The sequence below is a fragment of the Caretta caretta genome, chromosome 19 (genome assembly GCF_965140235.1).
Source record: "Caretta caretta isolate rCarCar2 chromosome 19, rCarCar1.hap1, whole genome shotgun sequence".
In the NCBI taxonomy this organism is placed as follows: Eukaryota; Metazoa; Chordata; order Testudines; family Cheloniidae; genus Caretta; species Caretta caretta.
This window is the reverse complement of record NC_134224.1, coordinates 5,492,305-5,507,392: the sequence shown is the minus strand read 5'-3', so window position 1 is coordinate 5,507,392 and position 15,088 is coordinate 5,492,305. Positions and strand designations below refer to the sequence as shown.

Here is a 15,088-nt window from a genome sequence, read left to right as displayed (position 1 = left end):
TCTGCCAAAGTTAGTGTAAAACTGCTGTAAATCAGATCAGAAGGCACTGACCTCAGTGGACTCACTCCTCATTCACACACAGTGTAAGTGAGAGCAGAATCAGGTCTCAGTGGAGTTACTTCTGATTTACATGTCTGTGAAAGGAGAATCAAGCCCTTGGTTGAGACTAGCTTAAAATTTGGCCTTGAATTTTGAACAGGGTAAACTGGTTGGAGTCTATGTCCAGAACTCGAACCAAACATTTCTAGAAGTCCAGAAAAGTTCAGTTTAACCTTTTTGTCCTCCATTTTTGCCACTGCTTTGGTACTTCTGGATGGCGTTGGGGACTGGAAGCAGACGTGGAAAGATGCTGTGAGAGAGAACTTTTCTCATGGCATCTGCGGCCCATTCTGTTCCACTTTTATCAAAAGGCCACCTGGGTTTTGTTGGTCCCTGGTTGTCCAAGACAGGATTCATTGTACAGGAAGGCTGGTGCCAGAAGATTTCAGCTCAAGAGGTTTAAAGACTCTGAACTTTTGATCTTATTCAATCCAAGCCTTCTGAGATTTGTCCGTCCCTATGTTTGGCTTCTCATTATCTTTTGCCAGTTTTTGGCTTCTACACCCTGTGTACTCTATACATTAATCCAATCCTTAATTCTGCAAGGGGCTGGACGAGGTGACCTCTTGAGCCCTCATTTCTATGAGTCTGTGATTCCTGGAGGCTGTAATAACCCTGTTGCCCTGCGGGCTGAATTCCATTGACCAGCGCTAAGGTCCTGTAAATCAGACACTTCCCTTCCTTCAAGGGGGATCTCAAAGCTGCCAGGACTGTGTCTCAGGAACTGCCCATCCAAAATGCACGTTACATACAGGCAGTCACTAATCTGGTTTTGTTTCCCCAGGGTTTGCCAGGCCAACCTGGGGCCAAAGGTGGCCCAGGAGTTAAGGTGGGTGAAAAGAGCCTTTATGTAGCATGCTGGTACTGTCACCCTCTCTTCAAATGATATGCCCATCTGTATGGTCTCTGCAAGTTACATCTGTACACCTCTGGAGAATGGGATGGCATCCTTTGTGCACACGGGAACAAATCGCCCAGTAAATATAAATACAACCCCGCTGCAAATATCCTTGTCCTAGCTCATCGCTTGGACCATGTCACCCCTCTGTTGGTTCCCCCTTCTCCATCACCTCCAACATTACTTGTAATTGGCCTCATAGCCTATCCCTACCTACCTTTCATCTCTTGAGCTGTCAATTTCTACCTCCAGTCTGGCCCATGCCGCCAGCTTCCATCTGCCACTTGTTACATTTCCAACCAAGCCCCTTTGTGTTTTCTCCCATGCTGCCCCTCCCACTGGGGAAGAGCGCCCCCATGAACACCTGCAAAATTACCTCATTATCTTCCCTCAGATCCCTGCTTAAAACTCTCCTTTGCCTTAATGGCTACAAAATCTTTGCAATGATTAAGCCATGGGTGTGCTGAGCCCACCGCCTATCATGGTTGTCCCATTGTTTCCTTGGGTTCTCCTCTTTGTCGATCTGCCACTTGTCTTATGCTTAGACTATAAACTCTTCTGTTCCATGTCTGTGCAGCTCCTAGCACAATGGGGCCCTGCTCCATGACTGGGGCTTCTAGCCAGTAACAAGATACAAATAATACATACAATGAATCTTGTCTCTGGCTCATTGACAGGGTGAACCAGGTGCCCGTGGCCTTCCAGGAATCATCGGAGCCCCTGGGAAAATTGTAAGTAAAGAGACTCCGCCTGTTTATCCCTGTGACTCTCTGGCTTCCGTCCCATCAGCGCACGAGGGCGCTCTCGTCCGTCTTTGCTCGTGTTCGTTTTTCTTTGTCTCTCTATTAAGTTGACAACAAAATCGGATGCTTCCACCCCCGCCCCCTTCACTATTTGCAAACGATCTGGAGCTGTGGCTCTGGCCGCATCTCCAAGCCCTGCGTGTCGGTCCCAGGGGCTGAGGTAAAGCCATGGAGGAGGCAGGGTGTTCAGTGGCTTTTTTTTTAATCCTACACCAACTTATAAAAAGAATGTCAGATCCAGGTCCAGTGCCATGTTCTCGGTTACCCAGAGCCCTGTGGGCCCTGCCCAGCCCCAGTGCCAAATTCTGTGACCCAGAAGCCCCTGTGGCCTGGTCATAGGTCCAGTTTAGCATTCCCTGATGCTCTGAATTAAACAGGGGGAATTAAAGGTCTGGCTTTGCTGCAAATGGCAGGTGCAGCTGGCAAGGAGGGGCACAGGGAAGTCACAGAATGCCACCCCCCCACCACCATGTGATTTGCCTGTGGAAAGCACCCAAGGGCAAATGATTGCATCTGAGCACCAAGAGAGGTGATAGGCAGCTGCCGCCCCTGTGTAACTCCCGCAGATCTCTAGCTGAGTGGCAAGAGGCAGTGCTGTTCTATTACAGTCCAATAATCAGGCCCTGCTCTGGATTCTTTTTTTAGGGGGAACTTGGACCTCCAGGTGAGCCAGGGCCACAAGGTATCCCCGGGGTGAAGGTAAGTCTAGAAAGTCACAAGAGAATGTGAGCCAGAGTTCCTGAGTTCTCTGCTGGCTTTGGCAGGGAGTGTCATGTTGCGTAAGAGAATAATAGTTAGACCAGGAACGAGGATTCCTGGGTTCTGTTCCTCGATCTGGGTGGGAATGTGTTTGAGTGCTTAGACAATGGAAGTCGGGACTCCTGGGTTCGATCCTTGGCTCACCATGTGACCCTTGGCAAGTCCCTGCCCCATCCATGCCTCAGTTTCCCCATCTGTAAACTGGGTCTATCCCATACCCCTTCACATGGGGGTAATGAGGCTTAATCCATTAATGTTTGTACCTTGCTTTGAGAACTGCGGATGAAAGGGACTGTAGAAGGGCAAACATTATTACAGTGTCTGGCAGCCACGCACCCTGGGGGAGTCCCTGCATCTGGGATCTGCCTGTGGGAAGAGTGGGACCGGAATGGGGAAAGGGCAATAGCTGAGGGCATTGCAAGCACAGGTGTGGAACCCAGCCTGCTCATGCAAGCTCGCCCCATCTCCCCCTCCTACAGCCTTTCCCCAGAGTGCCCAGGCCTGGGGAAAGGGGAAGGCAAGCTGGAGTGAACCCCGTGTTCGTGGGATGCCAGGTAGCATCCCTGCACCCTCTCCTGGGTATTTAGGAGGGTGCTGTGGGGGTGGGGGTGTAGGCAGCAGGGGTGCAGGCAAAGGAGGGTTGCATGGAAGGCGGGGATGAAGTGATGTGGAGAGATTAGCCAGGTGGTACAAGAAGGGCGCAGACAGACCTGGCTATTCCAATTGGTTCTGTTTTCTTTCCTCTCTGCAGGGCGATCGGGGAGAGCGGGGCCCGGTGGGTCCCCAAGGCCTCCAGGGGAAAGTGGTGAGTGTGGCTTTGATTGATCGCATTTGTGTGTGCGCGCGAAGATCCAGAGCCAGAAGCTGGGAAAGGAAACGGCCCTTTACCCTTTCCTCCTCCCCAACCCGGGCATCTGCACCCCAGCAAAAACCTAGTGTCCAGGGCTTGAGCTCAGGGAACTGGTTTTTCCAACCCCCCCGGATGGCTCAGTGCAGGGGATTGCACTGCTTGGATCGGGTTGGTAGCCAGAGAAGGGTCACCGTAGGACCCAGTGGGCATCCCCAGTCAGGTCTGCTGAGATCACAGTGGAAGGGAGGTTTCTTACCACTCGCTGCAAGGCCAATGTAGTGGTAGAAGGGCCTGCAAAGTGAATGGCCAGCAAAGCCGCTCTTCGGATTTGGGGTCCAGAATCAGCATGTGCAGGGAGGGGATCAACAGAGCAGGAAGAGTCAGCTCGGTTTGCAGCTCCCAGGCTGGGCCGGGCACTCCAGTAGCTCCGTATCATTTGGAAGCTGCAGAGGTTTCACCTGCATTGCTCAGAGGGAGAAGAAATCGGCAGTGTGACCTTGGCACATCTCTGATGGTGGCCTGCACTGCAATTACCTTCCAAGGCTGTTTGCCAAGGTAGGAGTTGGGCATGTTCCCAATGAATCCCTCAATGCCACACACATCCTGCTTGTCCCTGCCCAGCTCAGGTGCACTGTGCTGCACACGGGAGCACAGGATGGATGGGGACCCAGATGCTGAAGCATGGCAGTTAAGCTACTTATGGAAGGGAGGAATGTCTTAGCAGGAAGGGGTTAATCCTGTATCTCCTATCATAATCCACCCACACCTTGCCCCTAGGCACTCACACCCCTAGGTGGTGTGGTCTAGAGGATAGTGCACTGGACTAGGACTCAGGAGCTCTGGGTTCCATTCATGGCCTTTTGGGTGACCCTCAGCAAGTCACGGCCCCGCTCCGTGCCTCAGTTTCCCCATCTGTAAAACGGGGATGCTGCTGCTGATCTACAAAACGTGTTTTGAGATGTTCTGATGTAAAGTGCTGTTTAAGAGCTAGGGGTCGTGACTAGTATTTTATGCCCTCAGCACAGGAGAGCAAGGAAGCCAGACATGCAATGGACTCGTGACTTCCTATGGCTCAGGGCAGGGGGCTGCGCTTTGTGGTTATCCACACTTGGGCCTACATGTAGGCGCCAAGTAGCCCTCGGAGTTGTGCTGGAGGGCAGCACACAGATTGGCTTCTCTGCAGCACACAGATGTTTTGCGTGTGCCACGGAAGACCCATGCCTGGAAAGGTTTGGCCTTTGCACACCAGGGTGCATTTTGAAAGAACTAGCATGTGCACTAATTGGGAGGGAGGCATAAGTTTTTGGCTCAGACCCCAGGACGACCCCCCCCCCCCCCCAAGCAGTTTAACATGAAGGAGCGACTGAGCCAGCCCAGCCCCTGCTGCGAGTGGCCAGACAGGGTGAGGGGATTAGGCAGCAGGAGAGAATCACTTGGGGATTAACGGCCCACAGGAACCGACTGTGTGTTTTCAACCAAAGCGGGGAGTGGGTCTCCTCCCCAGCCCAGAGAGAGAAGGACACACAGCAGGGAGTGTGTTTTTCTGCTCTTGGGCAGTTTATAACTGCAGGGTGGGCTCTAAAGCACCCCCCCCTCCTTTTTCTGAGATAAATCATCTGGGAGCAAGAGCGTCCCCTCCTGGAGGACAGATTCCATCTCGGCTCTTCTCCCTGCAGGGTTTAACAGAGACTGTAAGAAAAGGCTATTTTGGGAGAGCAGGAGAGACCTTCCCATTTCCTGGGCTCATCTCAAAGACACAAGAGGTTGAGAGGAAACCCCCTCCCACCCCGCTTTTTTTAACAAGTTGAATAGGAAACTCCATTTAAATGGGGCTACAGCTGTTAAATGATTGACAGGGAACCACAGTGTCCTGCAGCTGCTAGGATGCACAGCCCGGAAATGAGAGTTAGGTTCTAAAGGCCTGTGAGGATCTGGGCCTCATCGCTTTGCTTGATCCGGGAAGACCCAGGATCGTGCTGTAAATGCCCAGCCAGCCGGAGCTTGGGTGATTCTAAGAGGGAGGCCGAAGGATCTTCTCCCTCTTGGCATGCAGGATGCAAAGGAAACACAGGCCATGCCACTCACAGGGTCTCTCCTCCTGTCAGTGGTCACTAGAGGGTGAACACATGCGTGGAGGGGTGGATTAGCCTCCCTTGGGCACATCAGCGTGTGGTGCTGTGTTCATGGGAGTTACACGTGCAGGCGGAAAGGAGAGCAGTCCCCTTGGAGTTCTGTGCCTGAGGTTTCCACAAACACGTCGTGGTACAGACCGATGGGCTCCCTATGTCTGGGCAGCATCTGGGACACGCTGCACTGGGTGCAGGAGGCCCTGCTTTACGGCTCCCACCAGCACGAGGGGGAAAGCTGGGGTTAGGGGGTCCAGTGGCTCTGCAGTCTAGAATACACTCATTCATTCACTATCTACCTTGCTGTAGCCTCAACATAGCTGCACCCAATTCAAATGAATAGCCGCAAATTTCTCTTGGCCCTGCTCTAGTCACCAGAGCTGCCACCCCCCTCCCTGCTGAAGGTCTGTGTCTTTCCTACTGCTGGTTTCACCCACACTTCTTTCTTTCTTTCTTTCTTTCTTTCTTTCTTTGATTTCCAGGGATCGAAAGGCGAGCAAGGTCCTCCAGGGATCCCAGGGCCACAGGGCCTGCCAGGTGTCAAAGGAGACAAGGTAACATCATGAAATTCCTGACTGGGGACAAGATGGTGATGAGGGCTGAGGCGAAGAGCAAAGCTCAGAAGGGAGATGAGATCCACTAGGGACCTCCCCATGAAGATTTAATCTGTCAGCAAAAATTGAGGTTACCGTGATGGGGACTGTAGAAACCCTGCAGACAGATAGATACAGTGGATGTGGTGAGTGGGTGGATGCAGCTGATGGATGAATGGATGGATACTGTGGGAATGGGAGTGTCTATGTGGCCCGAGGATACGCTTTCCCGGCGCAGGTGAAGGCTGGGCTCAGATCCCAGCGCCAGCAGATCTTCCTCGCTTTGCCTCCTGCAGTTTGACGGGCTGGGTCGGCTTCTCCTGCCTCATGCAGTGGAATGGCAATGAACTTGCCCAGGCAGTCCTTTACAGTCACATTTTAGCTCAGCTCATCCCTAATTTACTAGCCCAGTCAGGAACATGGAGGCTTGATCCTAAACTAGTTGGAGTCACGGGAAAGTTTCCAATTGGCTTCAATGGGCATTGGATGGTTCAGGCCCAGACACACTGAAGTGGCTTAAAATGTGAGCGCAAATGAATGCTGAGGTAGCCCTGAGCCTGCAGTTGTTTGAACCCACAAACATGGAGACCCCGTGAAGGCCTGGCTGAAAAGTTGGCCCCAAGGCCCAGTTTTAATGGAAGGAGTAAGTGGCTTTATTCACAACATTCAGGCTGGCTAGATAGCTAGGAGGAACCAGCCACAGCACTTGGTCTGGTGTAACCCAGGAAGGAGATTTTAGGGAGGCTGTTATTTTGGTTGTCCAGAGTCCTGGTTAGAAAGATGTTGCGGGATCTTTCTGCCCCCCGCATAGTGTGTGACCCCCCCACACCCATTCTGCCTCTGATGTAAAACACTGATGGTGCAACACACCTTGTCTTCTTGGGTGAAGACACAGCCGTGGCATCCCCGGTCCTGATTGTTCTCTGCTCTCTTGTCTAGGGCTCCCCAGGAAAAATTGGATCCAAAGGCGACATCGTAAGTAATTGACCTTCTTACTGCTCTGGGGAGCTGACTCCATTGGGGTTGGGACTGTGGGCTGGAGAGATACTGGCCACTGTATTTCCCAGGTGGGGAGCGCATTTGTAATGACCTTCTTTTCTAGAACAACCTGAGTAATCCATAGCTCAGTGGCTTGGATCCCATGTCACCATCATTGTGTGTTAAATCCTAAGTGGCTCCCTGGAAGTGTGGCCCTTAGCTGTGTGTCATGCTGGGGTTCCTGGAGCCTTTAATACAGTACACGCAAACTCAGCAGCAAAGCCAAGAGCCTAGCCAGTTTGCAGGATTCACTTGGCATTGCTGAGCACTGAGCAGAAATTAACTCCGTTGCCACCGATCGTATCCCAGCATGCACTGAGTCTCATGTAAAATCCTCTCTGGGAGTTAGTTTAAAGTCTTGGTCGGGAAAAGGAAGGGCACAAGGGTTTAGGACCTGCCACACTGGCACTGGGTCATCAACTTCTGGTGTTCTCCTCCCAACAGTGACTGGTACCAGATGCTTCAGAGGATGCATCTGGCCAATTATTCAGTGCTGCACCTGGGGGTGGACATTTTCCTTCCTGACCACTGTGATGCTTGACTTTCTCCCTACTGTCTGAGGTGTTGCTTATCACGACATGGCTAATCCTTGAGCTAGACCCATGGAATAGTTCCCGTTTCTTTATAATCTTCATGCAGAGCCAGGCTTTTAAACACTGGCCTCTGGTTTGTTGCTCATTTTATAGGCACAGCAAATTATTGACTGTAATGTCGGTATTTTAGATCTCCAGCGACTTGATTGTATCCACAAATCAGGCACTTGCCCAATTCAGTGACCTAGAGCATCTGCAAACAATTGGAAATGCAAAATTGCAGGCCTCAAGCCAGAGACTTGGTTAAGCTGAAAAGATGGCCCTGGATGCATGACTGAGATTGTTCTCCCCAGGGTGGGAGGGAGAGGAGGAGGCATCACATGGACTGACTTGGTTTTCCTTCCCTCTAGGGAGACCCTGGCGTGGAAGGCCTTCCCGGGGAGAAGGGGGAGAAGGTAAGGTACTCTCTGGACAAGGCTTCCTCCTGGGCTGTCGGTGTGTGTGTGTCTGTGATGCCATCATGATACACCAGCATTACTGAGCCAAGCCACAGCACACCTTGCTACACCAGGGTGCAGCATCCTGATGTTACATTAGCCCCATTGGCTGCTTTAGGGCATGACAGCATTTCCGGGGGCTCCTTCTTGAAATCTAGAGGATCCTTCAACAATCAGGGCAGATGCTGACCCTGTTGCTGCCCTGGTACTATTCAATATTCTCATTAATGACTTGGATAATGGAGTGGAGAGTATGCTTATAAACGCTGCAGATGACAGCCAGCTGGGAGGGGTTGCTAGCACTTTCGAGGACAGGATTGGAATTTGAAAGGACCTTGACAAAGTGGAGAATTGGTCTGAAATCAACAAGATGAAATTCAATGAAGACAAGTGCAAAGTCCTCCACTTAGGAAGGAAATATCAAATGCACAACTACAAAATGGAAACTAGCTGGCTAGGTGATAGTCCTGCTGAAAACGATCTGGGGGTTCTAGAAGATCACAAATCGAATGTGAGCCAAGAGCATGATGCTGTCGCGAAAAAGGCAAATATCATTCTGGGGTGTATTAACAGGAGTGTCGGAGGTAAGACACAGGAGGTGAGGCCTCGGCTGGAGTCCTGTGTCCAGTTTTTTGACTTTAGGAAAGATGTGGACAAATTGGAAAGAGTCTGGAGGTGGGCAACAAAGATGCTAACATGTTTAGGAAACCTGACCTATGAGGAAAGGTTAAAAAAAGACGGAGGTGGGACCTGATAACTGCTATAGGGAGGATGGTGATCAATTGTCCTACCTCCAGTGGACAGGGAAAACAAGAAGTAACGGGCTGAATTTGCAGCAAGGGAAATTTGTTAGATCTGAGGAAAAACTTTCCAGCTCTAAGGAGGTTATGGAATCCTCGTCATTGGAGGTTTTTGAGAACAGCTTAGGCAAACACCTGTCCGGGAAGGTCCAGGTTCACCTGGTCCTGCCTCAACACAGGGGGCTGGACTTGATGACTTCTCAAGGTTCCTTTCAGCCCGACACTCTCATTGTTCTGTGATCTCCCCGGGGAGGGTGCTGAGCGGTAACACAAGGGCTCGTGGCTGTATCTGCCAACCACATTCACTTTCTCCTCTATTCCTAGGGGGAGTCAGGCGAGCCAGGACCAAAGGGCCAGGTGAGTAACTGTGAATTTAGGAGTTAACAACTCGCTGCCCCTCCGCTCTCAGCTTTCCCTCCGGATAGCCCTTCATGGCTCATTTGATCACTGGATGGAGTCTGCGTGGGTTGGTGGAGGTCAGGCAGGAACTCTTCTCTCCCTGTAATTGTTCTAAGAGATTCCGAAAACTGGGCAATTATGAGGAACCAGGATGGACTCAGTATGGCATGATCCTGTTTCAGTTCCATGGGCCAAGCTTCTTAGTGGTCTGTGGATGATCTGAGTCTAGGGCCATCCCACATCACCAGCCGATGCTGCTGAAAGATCCATAGGCACTTGATGTCCAGGTCCCACGGGAGAAAGGCCTGCGTTGCATTAAGCTCCATTGTCACCACTAAACCTCCTTGCTGGAACTTCAGCAGAGAGGCCAAGGGCCGAATGGGGCGAAGGCGTCTGAGCTCCAGGCTGGGTCCCTTTGGGTCAGGGTTGAGAAACATGTCAGCAGAGGTTGGCTTGGGGGATGCATGTCTCTCATGTGGACACACAGAAGACCTCATGCTCCAGGGATCCTGGCACTTCTTGGGAGCTGTAGATTCACAGGGACAGGAGAAGAATAAGCCTAGACACCTGATTTCATGAAACCAGCTGTTTTAAAGAATAGAAGGCCCGATCCTCAGCTGATGTGAATGGGCATAACTCTGTGGAACTCAGTGAAGCTTCATGGATTGATGCCAGTTGAGGACTGAACCCAAGTCCTGTGTGTTTTGCTCTCTGGTGGGAGGGTGAATATGTTTCTGTTAGTGAGAGAGAGACCTCAGCCACCATATTCAGACCAGGATCCAAATGCCCCCTACAGTCAGCTTCAGGCTTTTGGGCCAGCCTGTTGTACAGCCAGCTATCAAATCTGGATTCCCCTAAAGTGCTGACCTTCAGGATCGGCTCCCTCTTTAGCGTCCAGACCAATTGGCCTGAGATTATCCTGTTGCTGACCCCCTCTCTGTGTGTGCATCACAGCAAGGTGTCCACGGTGAGCCTGGCTTTACTGGCCCCACTGGGGATGCAGGGTCACCTGGCATGAGAGGTTACCCAGGACCCCCAGGCCCTCGAGGGCTCAACGGAGAGCGCGGTGTGCCAGGAATGCCGGGGCAGCAAGGCGTGTCGGTGAGTAACTCCCTGTCCCGTACCCTGGCTGGGCCCCTTACATGTCTCAGGGTGAAATGTGTCTTAAATCCATAGGGCCATCACTGAGATTAACCCTCTGGTCCCCTGGTGGGGATGGGGTTGAAGAGGATGGTGGTGGTGGTGGGTGGGGAGATGCAATGAAACCAGCCAGAGCTTTGTCTCATAATTTAGCTCTACAAAGGGGGGCGGGATCTGGGCCTGACCCCGCTCCACTGACATGAATAGCCAGAGCTTCACTGACATCAGTGGACCAGGAGCAGCTGCTGCTTGGCCAAAGGTACAGGCTGGAGGGTCCTAAGCAGTAGGAGCCAGGCAGGTAGGTATCTTTACTAGGATTTAGGCAACCGTGCCCTCTTATGGCCAATACTGAGCACTGCAAGGACAGGCCCAGCTGGCTGAATCATTGGGTTACTGGAGAGATCACAAGGGGTGGACTTTTTTTTTTTTCCCCCTTCTCCCCGTGTCTCTTGAGCAAATGCTTCAAATGCTGGTTTTATGTGGAAGGAGTGACTCCGGGAAGGCTGGGGAGTTGTATTTCCACCAGAAAATGTGAGCTGGTGCCAAAGGTTTAGCTGCTGTTGGACTTGAGGCTCCCTCTTGCCATAGGCAGCGGGTTAAAACTTGCTGCTGGTGATAATCGTAGCAGCTATTATGGATAGCACAGGCCCCTTGGGACGGAGGAGAAAGGGCTTTCTGGTGCACAGGCCTAGTCAATAGGGTTAAACAAGGGATGCGTTTCCTCCTCCCTGCCATGTGCATATGTTCAGAGCACCTTGGAAATGTCTGTTCATTGTTGCTCTGGGTGTTTCACCCCCGACATGAGGTCTCTGCACTACCTAAGTCTTCAATATAGGGCTGAAGCGAGTCTTAAGTGAGGCCTCGGCCTTGTGCTGGATCCTCTGCATGGGGGTGGGGGGGATTTTGCCCTAAATTTACAGATTTAGGGGGGAAAAAATCTGCAACAACAAATCCTCAGCCTGCAGGTCAGACCGAGCTGGAGGATCTGGGGCTTGCCCCTTAGCTTAGGGCTTCTCAGCCTTCTCCATTTCCACCACTGGATCTCCATCGTGTTCAGCAGCGTGAGATGGACAGGGTGGTCATGATCCCTGACACCTGCTGGGGACCCCCAGGGAGAGACCTTCCCCTCCCTAGCTAGCAGCAGGTCCTTCAAGGGGCAGTGATAATGGCCTGGAGCCAGGTTTCCACTGGGCAATGCTCCTCACCAATAGGTGTGTTCAGTTCTATTCGCAGCCAGCACATGGCATGTTAGTGTGTAGGACACATGGCTGGTTTGCCAGCCACTGCATCTCTGGGCTTGCAATTACAGCTCCCCACCCAGACCCTGAACACACACAAGTTCCCTACAGCTGAGCCTATGTGGAGCCAAGAATGGGGGTCGGGGATGGCCTGGGAAGTCCTTGTGGGCCCCAGTTGGAGAACCCCTGTGTTAGAATACTACAGCCCTGCCAGGCGAGATGATCCGTCCAGTGGCTGCTGGGTTACCAGGCTCCAGAACAGTAGCAGACCCTCTTGATCTTGTTAGTGGGGGCAGCCTAGCCAGTGGGGCGCCCCATGCAATGCAACTGAACTCGCATCACCAGATAGGGTGGGGTTGGCCCTGCAGCGAGCAGCTGGGAAAGAGCATTAGTCTCTGTTTAGTAGGCAGCCGAATCTCTGAGCGTCTCTCCTGTCTCCTGCTCTCAGGGCCGGGATGCCGGGGACCAGCATATAGTTGACGTGGTCTTGAAGATGCTGCAAGGTGAGTAGAAGCATGGGCCTCACCCCCTCCCACCCGGACGTGGGAAACCCCTGCTGAGCCCCCCACCACAATGCTCCCTGTGTCTGCCTTACAGAGCAGCTGGCAGAGCTGGCAGTGAGCGCCAAGAGAGCAGCACTGGGCGGAGCAGGCGTGATGGGGCCGCCCGGGCCCCCGGGCCCCCCTGGATCACCGGGTGGACAAGGCCCACATGGGCACGCTGGACCCCGCGGCATCCCGGGTATTCTAGGAGCCCCGGGGCAGATTGGCAATACCGGACCCAAAGGTGAGTGAGGCACCAGCTCCACTGCCTTGAGACGGGGGATCATTGGGGATCAGAGGGAAGGGGCTGCCCTCTTCTTGCCCCCTCCTCTCCTGATTAGAAACTGCCGTTGCAAATAAAACATTGACAAAATTTGGCCATTTTCCCCCCAAAATTGATGTTTTTGGGTTTTTTTTTTTGTTAAAACACTTTTTTCATTCCCCCCAGGTTGTGCTTTGTTTATATAATCCCCAATGGGCATTTTTGATTGGTCAGCATAGTCACGTGATGGGATTTTCAAAACCATTTTTCCCCCTCGAACGACCCCTGTATATTCTGCTAGCTGGACCCCGGATCTTATTTTGCTGTCTCTGTGTAGACTCAGGCTCCCTTGGGACAAACACGCACACGCATGGGCTGACTTCTCCTCTTCCTTCTCGGCATCCCATCGTCACTGAGTTCTCTTCTGGCCCTGCACAGTTGCTGCCTCCCAGGTCCTCTCCTTGGACACATTAAGCTGCAGTCACAACAAATCTCCCCCTTTTTTCACGCAGGGAAACGAGGGGAGAAAGGAGAGCGTGGCGAGGTCGGGCGTGGACATCAGGGTATGCCGGGACCACCAGGCATCCCAGGTAGGCTCGTCGCTGAACTCTGACACCCCTATTCTGATGTTTGGGAGCGGAAGGTTAAGAGGACAGAGGCTACTCCCTGTGGCATAGACTCATTCTCTGTCCTGATCAGTGGCACCCCCAGCTGTTGCGGTCCTGGACTCCCCTCATGCCTCTCTGCCAATGCCCCTCCATCCTTATTCACATTCCCGACCCCCAGTTATCCCGGTCCTGGGCCCCCAACAGCTCTGCCAATGTACCACAGTCCTGACCAGCAGCCCCTCTACTGTTCCCATCCTCAGGCCCCCTCACACAGCTCTGTGGATGAACCCCAGTCCTGAGCAGCCCAATGACACCAGCCAGTAACTGCCTGTCCTCCCAGCTCAGCAGACATTGTCTTCTTGTTCAGGGCAGGGCTCAGATATAGGAACCTGTGAGGCCTCCAATAGGAAGATGTCAAGATACTTGCTTGCTTAAAACTTCACTTGATGTTTATGGCTAACAGTCTCCTGACCAATGAGAGAGTCCCAGAGTGTGACTTTTCCCCCCGGCAGGAAGTTCATTGATTTCAGTGGGAGTTAATTGTACCCTGCCTGGGAAGAACTGGACACTTTCCCTAAGTGCAGCCCAATCCAAAAACTAGTGAGAATCTTTGCACTGACTTCAGTGGGCTTTAGAGTCAGGTGAGAGGGACCTGTCCTGGAATATACACCACTGGACACTGAGTGTTTCCTCTCATTCTAGGTCTCCCTGGCATTTCTGGACATGCCATCAATGGCAAAGATGGAGATCGAGGGTCCCCTGGAGTCCCTGGAGAAGCAGGCCGGCCTGGTTTACCTGGGCCTGCTGGTCTTCCTGGATTCTGTGAGCTGGCCGCCTGTTTAGGAGCCTCTGCATTCACCTCAGGGCGCCTGACCGAACCAGGCACCATCAAGGGACCTTCGTACTGAGTGACATGTGCCAGCATCCTTGGGGGAAATGAAAACGGGAACTTTTATAGACCAAGCTGGCAACACACCATCAAGACATGGCCAGACCGGGGCTGGGAACCAAAGAAATGGGGAACTCCGAACACATGAAAACAAGATAGATGATATGCCTATATGCTTGGGTATCAAAACCATCCATGCTCTTCTGGTATGAAGATGGCACTTGGCCAACCTGAGAAAACCCAAACAAGGGGAATAAAAGGCACCAATGGGGATTTAATTATAAATGCTCAGATACCTTGGACTGTGGCAGGGCAAAGATCCAGAGGAACAAAGGAGTGGGGGGAGAAGGGGTGGTTTACTCCAATATTTTGTACTTAGTATTAGGGTCCATTAATTACCTCATTATGATTTTCCACACCATTCTAAAGTAAATAAATGGCCTTTTATTAATATTCTCTTATTCTTTGATGTTATATTTGGAGGGGAGGAGGGTTTATTGTTGTGTCTGCCCTTTTTTGGTGCTATTTTTAAGGGACAAAATAATTGTGGTTTAATATTTAACTGAATCACCAGATCAGTGTCAGGCGCACCCCGAGCTGTAAATCTTTGTAAAATAGGATTGTTTTATAAATAAGAATGAATAAAAAAGACCAACTTTTAAAAAACAAATGGACAATAAAATCAAGATGGAACGTTAATGAACTTAATCAATGCGTTGATTTCTTTGAACAAAATAGGGGTTTGTTGGTTTGTTTTTTAAACAAAACAAAACACAACTGTTTTGTTGTTACTGTTATTTTATTATTATTTTTGGTGGGTGCCTACAGGGTTAAGTACCCTCGCTGTTGAAATTATTCCAGCCTCTTGATTAACTTCATTAACAAGAGTTATTTATTTTGTGTGTGTTGGGGAGATGGTGTGGCTCTTCTTGGGTGGGGTGTGTGTGTGTGTGTGTGTGTGTGTGTATGTGTGTGAGAGAGAGAGAGAGAGAGGTTGAGTTTCAGGAGCTGTCC

The 15,088-nt window shown here is 51.6% G+C and overlaps 1 protein-coding gene across 1 annotated transcript in view; it reads left to right on the top strand.

Annotated features, from left to right (window-relative positions):
* The window catches only part of COL9A2 (collagen type IX alpha 2 chain), a 40,381-nt gene extending 25,599 nt beyond the window's left edge, over positions 1–14,782 (top strand). Inside the window, exons 20-32 of the mRNA XM_048825691.2 lie at positions 884–928; positions 1,675–1,728; positions 2,446–2,499; positions 3,311–3,364; positions 6,018–6,089; positions 7,068–7,103; positions 8,110–8,154; positions 9,321–9,353; positions 10,350–10,496; positions 12,222–12,276; positions 12,371–12,559; positions 13,090–13,167; positions 13,888–14,782. Of these exons, the coding sequence (XP_048681648.2) occupies positions 884–928; positions 1,675–1,728; positions 2,446–2,499; positions 3,311–3,364; positions 6,018–6,089; positions 7,068–7,103; positions 8,110–8,154; positions 9,321–9,353; positions 10,350–10,496; positions 12,222–12,276; positions 12,371–12,559; positions 13,090–13,167; positions 13,888–14,093 (1,068 nt within the window). The 3' untranslated portion in view covers positions 14,094–14,782. The remainder of the gene's footprint in view (positions 1–883; positions 929–1,674; positions 1,729–2,445; positions 2,500–3,310; positions 3,365–6,017; positions 6,090–7,067; positions 7,104–8,109; positions 8,155–9,320; positions 9,354–10,349; positions 10,497–12,221; positions 12,277–12,370; positions 12,560–13,089; positions 13,168–13,887) is intronic.
* The last annotated feature ends 306 nt before the right edge of the window (positions 14,783–15,088 follow it).